Source organism: Nansenia antarctica (genome assembly GCF_963989245.1).
Source record: "Nansenia antarctica genome assembly, chromosome: 17".
NCBI lineage: Eukaryota > Metazoa > Chordata > Actinopteri > Argentiniformes > Microstomatidae > Nansenia > Nansenia antarctica.
In genome coordinates, this window is record NC_137687.1 from 15,215,971 (window position 1) to 15,225,347 (window position 9,377).

At 43.5% G+C, this 9,377-nt stretch overlaps 1 protein-coding gene across 1 annotated transcript; it reads right to left on the bottom strand.

Moving 5' to 3' along the window:
• Window positions 1-893: 893 nt before the first annotated feature.
• Window positions 894-8,567, bottom strand: LOC308172412 (palmitoyltransferase ZDHHC13-like; the record flags this gene model as incomplete). The annotated part of the gene is made up of 8 exons (XM_080547320.1): window positions 894-1,062; window positions 2,559-2,959; window positions 3,957-4,147; window positions 4,357-4,439; window positions 4,555-4,717; window positions 4,981-5,054; window positions 6,752-6,859; window positions 8,551-8,567. 8 exons carry the CDS (start codon window positions 8,565-8,567, stop codon window positions 894-896), a joined length of 1,206 nt encoding a protein of 401 aa, XP_080403446.1.
• Between the last annotated feature and the right edge of the window lie 810 nt (window positions 8,568-9,377).

A 9,377-nucleotide genomic window follows, 5' to 3' on the forward strand; every position in this document is an offset into this window, starting at 1 on the left:
ATGTGCATGGATCAAGGACTTCCTGTCCGACCGCCCCCAGAGGGTGCGGGTGGGCGGCTCCCACACCTCCACAGCCCTCAGACTCAGCACTGGGTCCCCCCAGGGCTGCGTGCTAAGCCCCATCCTCTACAACCTCTACCCATGGGTCACCAACAGGCGGCCCGCGGGCCAGATGCGGCCCACCAAAGCTTACCATCAGGCCCGCCGAATATTCATGTTTTTACGTTTTTTTTTTAACGTTGTTTTTTTTCCCCGAAAATGAGGGAAATACCGTTTAGAACATATATCATAGATTCATATAGTTCTTACAATGCAGGAGGAGTCAGACCTACCTCATTCACAAAGCTGCAGCCTTGCTTCTGGTTGGGCACTAAATAGCAGTAGCGAAGCTGAAACTAATTCCCTTCTTTTATTAAATGGAATGCGGCAGACGTAGCGCTATTCTCATGCAAGAATGAGGACAAATTCATAGCTCTCATTTAACATTTCGTTGTATTTTATTTTTTCACATAGCCTACTCATAGGCCTATTTAACATTTCGTTTTATTTTATTTTTCACTCTTTGTTGCTCTTGTTTAACATTTCGTAACATTAAAAGTGACTTAAATAACTAACTTCTCAGTCAGAAAAGGAAAAAGATTAACATCACTTAAATAAAAAAATAGCATGGCAAATGATAGGCCTTCATTGCCAGAAATGTTGTTTTCAAGTCGGTCAGTCAAACGTTCACCGCGGCATCCTCCTGGTATCGCCTGGCATCTGTAGCCTATATCAAATAAAACGGTAATAACCAGGTCATTAAATTACACTTTAACAATGAATAAACCATGCCATTTAACATAGCAACAATAAAATCCTATGTCTGCAATACTCACATTTTGTTAATGAGAGAACTAACATCTCCCCTCTGACGCCAACTTCTTAAAATCAGGCTGGAGGTCCTCGTGAATGGCTTCAGATTCCAGCACAAACTTGCGGAACAGGCGATGCTGCGTACTGGAAGTTCCTCTGATGAAGTTAATTATTTTCATTGTTTTGTCCATAACCTCTTTCAGAACCCCCCTAGTTTGGCACACAGCACGCCAAAATATCTCGATTGCCCCCTGGTGGCTGGTTGGATAATAGATGTCAGGAGTCTGTTCACACTGATATTAGGCTAATAATCATTAATAACATTAATTTAGTAAGAAAATGAAAATATTAAACAGTAATATGCTAATAGTACTATATACAATAGTATGCCTAAATAAAATAATTATATATATATATATATATATACGTATATATATTAAAGTCCGGCCCCCACAGTGTATGGCACTTGGACAAATATAGTTGGTGACCCCTGCTCTACACCTACGACTTCACCCCCGTCCACCCCAGCAACTCCATCGTAAAGTTTGCAGACGACACCACCGTGGTGGGCTGCATCTCGGGGGGGGACGAGGCGGCGTACAGGGATGAGGTAGAGCAGCTGAGCAAGCTGTGCAAGGTTAACAACCTGCTGCTGAACCAGTCAAAGACCCAGGAAATCATCGTGGACTTCAGGAGGAAAAAATCTGAGGTCCAGCCCCTGCTCATCGACGGAGGGAGCGTGGAGAGAGTCTCAACCCTCCGATTCCTGGGGGTGCACATACAGGATGACCTGTCCTGGAAGAACAACACAGCAGCCATCATCAAGAAGGCACAACAGCGGCTCTTCTTCCTGAGAGTCCTCAGGAAGGACCACACCAGACAGGAGATACTGGTGGCCTTCTACCGCTGCGCAGTGGAGAGCATCCTCACCTACTGCATCTGCAACTGGTTCTCCAGCTGCACAGCCGCAGAGAGGAATGCGCTACAGAGAGTCGTGAGAATGGCCCAGAAGATCACCGGCGCCCCCCTCCCCTCTCTGGAAGAGCTGTACAACACACGCTGCCTCAGGAAGGCCTCCAAGATCTCCAGAGACCCATCCCACCCTGGGTACGAACACTTTGCTAGGCTGCCCTCGAACAGGCGGTACAGGACCATGTTCGCAAAGGACAAACAGACTGAAGCTCAGCTTCTACCCCAGGGCCATCCAGGCCCTGAACACAGCAAAGACCTAGGTTCTGGGCCCTGGACAGTCTGGACGGATTGATGGCAGCTGCTGGATTGAAAAATCAGGTGTAGTGCTGAGGCACAAATGTGTACATTTCAAGCCTGCAAACTGCGACACTTTAAATGAATGTGCAATAACACTATGTGCAATATGACAACCCTAGGGTACATAAAGTTGCAGAGAAATAGGAAATGTTAGAATAGGTATAGCATAGCATAGAGTACAGCACAGTGTTTTATCTGTACAGTATAGTATAGTGGATAGTGTACATAGCCTTTATTTATGTAAACCAGCTCCTTTCCCTTCTTGTTTTTTTTAGTTTTTTTTTTCTTTCCTAGCACCAGGGGAGCTCCCCCTCCCAAATTTCGTTGTTTGGTACCTGTACTATATCAATGACAATAAAGACCATTCATTCATTCATTCATTCATTCATTCATTCATCCTCCTCCTCCCCTCCAATAGGAACGCAAGCACAGTGCACCAGCGTTGACCGAACGACTGTTGTTTGGAAGGGGTCTCGGCCTGTCTGAAGTAGCTTGTGTTCCCCATGGCGATAGAGTCAAACTGTTCTGTCAGTAGCCACATCTCCCAGAAGAGTGTCAGCGTGTTCATGATTGCCATGGCAACGACCCAACACTCCGACCCTAATACTGAATACCACGAAAACAGGCCGCGCTTGTCTTCCGACAGCGCAAAGTTAAGGTAGTGTGTCGCCGTGGCAACAAAGAGGATATGGGCGACTACCATGGAGAGGATGAAGAAGAGGAAGAGTCGTTGGTTGCCCCTACCGACGCAACGGTTTAGGAATAGGCAGTGGTGGTCGTAGTCCCTCACACACACGTCACACAGCTTGCAGTGTTTGCTGTTGTTTGGCTGAAACAACTAGAGAGGAGAAAGGAGAAAGAGAGAGAGACAAGTTACACAGCGTACGCTAAGAGGACACAGCAAGGTGAAACAGGCTGTCTATTCCAGGGGTCAACTTCAAAAGAGATACACTCGCACGTCTACTAATAACAAAACAAATGTTCAGCCTATTTTCATGTTTAGGTGAAATGTTATCTTACCCCGAGGTGTCCTCATAGGCCAATAGTGAAATATTCTCGGGTTCTCTGTTATCTACTTTGCTACCACAGCACAGGCTAACGATCAGCAGCGCCATCTCCAATAGACAGGATTCCAACGGTAACTAGGCTGAACCATCCCTTTAACCCAGGAGGAACTGACTATGACCAAGTCTAACCCCACCATTCACCCTCCTACGTGTTACTCGCTCTGGGGCACGCTACTGTAGCCTCCCGGGCAGAACCAACAGGACCACCAACAGCTTCTTCACCTCAGCTGTCAGACTTTTGACTCTAAACTCTACACCGTCTCACTGACCATACAGTTACAGTTGTGTTCTGTGTAGATCATGCTGTACATAGCCCATCCCTGTGTATCATAGCCCACAGCCTGTATTTTTGTATACTATCACTATATACGATATATTTATCATATATATATCATATGTATCATAGCCTGTACAATTGCACATTGTATATAATCTCAATTTATATATACCACTGCACATAATACATCCAGTCACCATTGTATGACATGGTATGACATTGCACATCATTATTGTGCGTCTAACCAGAAGTGCAACAAATAGCAATTATATTGCAGTGATAATTTGCTTCTGGTTAGACGCACAATCATTTTGTTGCATTGTCTTGTAATATGTGTTACTTGTTGTTGTTACTTGTTGTTTTTGTGTTTCCCCATGTGTATCCTATATTGTCAGCGTCTTTGAGCCTCGGAAAAGCGCTATATAAATGTAATAAATTATTATTATTATTATTATTATTATTACATCCTGGTCCTCAAGTTGAGTTCTCACCTCACAGTAGATGCAGAACCTCTGGGGGTTCTGATTGGCCTCCACCAGGTCAGCGATGCAGGAGAATCGGGGGTCTGCATCCCCGCTGTTGAGCTCTCCCGGGTCCTGGGTCAGAAGCTTCCAGAACAGACCCAGAACCAGGGAGAAGTGGACCACAGACGCATGCACCAGAGCATTAGCCGGCCACACACGTGAGGGGTTAAGGATCATAAATTATATCATCATCAGGTTTTGATCTAAACATGTATTCTAGACACTGTACGTAGCACTAGACACAAACACAGGGGTGGAACAGCTCAGCAGCTCATGGGTGTGGGACTTTTCTCACCTGAACAAATCCATCTGATCTAAAGTGTAAACAGACTGTGTTATATAAATGTGTTGACTATGTCAAGGATATTAGGCATTATTTTGCAGTAGAAGCAGAGTAGAGAGTGGATGAGACCAGCTATCAGAGTACCCAGGTAGATGGGATTTGGTAACCTGTAAAATAACACAGAAAGACAAGATGTTGCTTGATCATACAGTATACTATATGGTTGTTTTTTGTCTTCTCAAGCTATTCAGCAAATGAAGATGTTGTGTTGTGATGCCTTACCTCTGGTAGGTGGTCATGCGGTGGAACTGGGAGAAGATGCTACTAGCCAGCCAAGGAAAGAGCAGGCCGCAGGCTAGCCCCCCGTAGCCCCCCAACATAGAGGCTATTAGCAGGACAACAGCTCCACCCAGGGATGGGAACAGCAGTGACCAGTAGTACAGGCCTGTACAAAAACACACACGAAACACATGAGAAATACTTCATGCACGCATGCACGTGCGCGCACACACACACACACACACTCGCTCACACACACACACACACACACACACATACATACACACACACACACACACTCAGGCAAACACGCAAACAGATATACACACACACACACACACACACACACAATATCAATCATGTTTATTAAAGTCAAACTCATCACAGGCTGTAACTAATCTCTTCAGCACAGACAGTAAGAATGTTTACCATTTGACTCTACGGGTTTGTGGTGTTTTGGCTCCCTCATGTACCGATTCAGTAGTTTGGTGAGCTGCTGATGTCTGTAGAAATAGTCAAAGAAAAACACAAGGGAACATAATTAATCTCTGGCATGAATTACTGTATAACAGTGGTTCTCAACCGGTCTGGCTTTCGGACCCATATTTTCATGGTCATTAAGTTTTGACCAACTTTTATAGAATTTAAACCAAGTTAATTTATCTCTCAAACTGGGCTAGTAAAGACTTACACAATGTCATCATGACCTTTTTTTAAACATAAAATAAACAAATAGAGCACATAATAGCAAACTGATCCTGTCATCCTGATTAATAAACTGAGGAGTATGAACATCACAACTGCGTGCTACTGATCCTGGTGATTATGAATAAAATGAATATCATAACTACATATCTGTGTTTGCACACACAATATTATGATAATCTTTCTGAGTAGGCCTACTAAACAGGCTGTCACCCAACAGGCATTTGGGGAAGCTAATGAGATAATTGGGTATGTGCTTTACTCCTGATTAGAGTTTCAGTCTGGGGTGATGGTAGACAGAGCTACTCTCAGATCACGCTCAGTGTCCAACCTGTTCCTCTGCTTTTACTTGAGCTGGACCAAAGTTGAGAAGCCACTTTCATGCACGTCTGTCAAAATAAAAGTCTGACACTTAACGACACAATTTTTAGTTTTTTCTAGTCTTAAAATAGATGTTTTTATGTTTTTTTACCACACACTCCACCCCAGTTGAGAAACACCCAATTATGACCCAAAATTATGAAATTCCATTGACCATATATTGTTCAACAAGAGGACATCTGCAGCAATATCATATCACTGAACACTATCTTAACACTGAGCACTATCATATCTCTGAACACTATCTTAACACTGAGCACTATCTTAACATTGCACAAGATTTCTACTCTGTGGCTTTCTACTCATGTGTTGGAAGAATATAACAGGTGAAGTGGGTGACTTGGTGTTTGAATATAACAGGTGAGGAGGGTGAGTTGGTGTTTGAATATAACAGGTGAGGAGGGTGAGTTGGTGTTTGAATATAACAGGTGAGGAGGGTGACTTGGTGTTTGAATATAACAGGTGAGGAGGGTGAGTTGGTGTTTGAATATAACAGGTGAGGAGGGTGACTTGGTGTTTGAATATAACAGGTGAGGAGGGTGACTTGGTGTTTGAATATAACAGGTGAGGAGGGTGACTTGGTGTTTGAATATAACAGGTGAGGAGGGTGAGTTGGTGTTTGAATATAACAGGTGAGGAGGGTGAGTTGGTGTTTGAATATAACAGGTGAGGAGGGTGACTTGGTGTTTGAATATAACAGGTGAGGAGGGTGAGTTGGTGTTTGAATATAACAGGTGAGGAGGGTGACTTGGTGTTTGAATATAACAGGTGAGGAGGGTGAGTTGGTGTTTGAATATAACAGGTGAGGAGGGTGACTTGGTGTTTGAATATAACAGGTGAGGAGGGTGACTTGGTGTTTGAATATAACAGGTGAGGAGGGTGACTTGGTGTTTGAATATAACAGGTGAGGAGGGTGACTTGGTGTTTGAATATAACAGGTGAGGAGGGTGAGTTGGTGTTTGAATATAACAGGTGAGGAGGGTGACTTGGTGTTTGAATATAACAGGTGAGGAGGGTGACTTGGTGTTTGAATATAACAGGTGAGGAGGGTGACTTGGTGTTTGAATATAACAGGTGAGGAGGGTGACTTGGTGTTTGCAGGTCTAACACACACCTGAATGTTTGTCCTTGCTTGCACAGATCGAGAGGAGTCATGCCGCTGTAATTCTTCAGGTGTAGCATCCTGTATCCTGATCTCTGCAACAGAGTCCCACAGAGGTCACTAGACACAACACATTACAGTGTTAGAAAATAGCAATAAACTTTATTGTATTCAGGATGAAATAAAATTGCTAAGACTACGCGAGGTAAGGACAGGACGCTCCCGACTGAAAGAGCAGCTGATTGTCAGTGGGCTGACCGGCCCTGCCAAGACCTATACCCCCCTCAAGCAGTCTATCCCAGTTAACCAGCGCATAAGGCACTACGTGCAGTTCACACCCCTGGATTAACCAGCTATCATACAGAATCATTTTCACCCTATAATAATAGGCACACATGATGTCACCCTCTCACTAGGCACACATGATTTCACCCTCTCACTAGAAACACATGATTTCACCCTCTCACTAGGCACACATGATTTCACCCTCTCACTAGGCACACATGATTTCACCCTCTCACTAGGCACACATGATTTCACCCTCTCACTAGGCACACATGATTTCACCCTCTCACTAGGCACACATGATTTCACCCTCTCACTAGGCACACATGATTTCACCCTCTCACTAGGCACACATGATTTCACCCTCTCACTAGGCACACATGATTTCACCCTCTCACTAGGCACACATGATGTCACCCTCTCACTAGGCACACATGATTTCACCCTCTCACTAGGCACACATGATGTCACCCTCTCACTAGGCACACATGATTTCACCCTCTCACTAGGCACACATGATGTCACCCTCTCACTAGGCACACATGACTTCACCCTCTCACTAGGCACACATGATTTCACCCTCTCACTAGGCACACATGATTTCACCCTCTCACTAGGCACACATGATGTCACCCTCTCACTAGGCACACATGATTTCACCCTCTCACTAGGCACACATGATGTCACCCTCTCACTAGGCACACATGATTTCACCCTCTCACTAGGCACACATGATCTCACCCTCTCACTAGGCACACATGATGTCACCCTCTCACTAGGCACACATGATGTCACCCTCTCACTAGGCACACATGATTAGGGCGCTTTGATTAACAGGTACGACCAGACTTCCTTTGACCAACCCAACAGCTAACTTCCCCCAGCCTCAGATCCCACCAATTAACACCGCTGTTTTAGACTATTTAAAAACCTACAAAAATCGAACAATCCCCCCCCCCCCCCAAACACAGACACGGTCAATAACAACACACAACATATATAACGATGGATGACAGCAGAGACTGAACCCAGAACAATGTATAATGAAGTGAAATGAAACCTTATATTATTGATGGCCATTATCAAAGGCAAACTCAATATACAAAGATAGGGCTGACTCTAGCATATCACAACACTTCTGATTCACCACAGACTGAACTTGCGCAAATGTTCATTCAAAAAGAGTAGTACTCTTTAAATCATGTGAAGGATATTAAGATTGGATAAAAAAATATGAAAAACCTCCCAACAAAATCCCCCCAAAAACACAAACATACATTTTGACAAAGATCCAACTTGAAACCAATCAGAACATTTTTCCTAAGCTCGCCATAATCGAAAATGACGCGTTGCAGGGTTGAATTACAAACAACCGATTCACCATGCAGTGGGTATCGCCCCCTGGTGGAGCGTACGCCACATGAACACTATATCCTTTTATCCTTTGATCCTTGACAGCGACACTAAACGGAGACCAACTTCTCTATAAGTCTCAGAGTGGCGGGAATGCTGCTCAGTCTGTGTACAGGCACTCTGGAGGCATCCTAGAAGTCTGTCTGTCTCCTCACCTTACATTAATACTTTAGTCTGACAGAGAGACTTATAATGAGTACATTTACCTAGAGTAACCTTACATTAAGACTTCAGTCTGACAGACTTATAATGAGTACATTTACCTAGAGTAACCTTACATTAAGACTTTAGTCTGACAGAGAGACTTATAATGAGTACATTTACCTAGAGTAACCTTACATTAAGACTTTAGTCTGACAGAGAGACTTATAATGAGTACATTTACCTAGAGTAACCTTACATTAAGACTTCAGTCTGACAGACTTATAATGAGTACATTTACCTAGAGTAACCTTACATTAAGGCTTTAGTCTGACAGAGAGACTTATAATGAGTACATTTACCTAGAGTAACCTTACATTAAGACTTCAGTCTGACAGACTTATAATGAGTACATTTAATATAATATATTACATACAGTATATATAACAGACATATAATGAGTACATTTACCTAGAGTAAGAACCAACTACACATCACAATCACCGCAAGACTTTCTACCAGAATAAGAGCTGGAAGCCATCTTAGTGTTAGGAAAGGGGAACAAAACTATTGTTAATATTATTATTTTTTGGGGGTGTCAAACGTTCATGTTCAACACAAGTGGAGTATGCTGGGGAGGGCTAGGAGGGAGAGAGGTCTTAATTAAATACACTCACATTGTATTATTTGTGTAGAATCTGAGTAGGGGTTAGCTTATGAATTACAATTTACATAAAACAAAAACTCAAGGAAGGTGGCTGCTCCGTTTTTACACAATGGCTGTGTTCGAAATGGCATA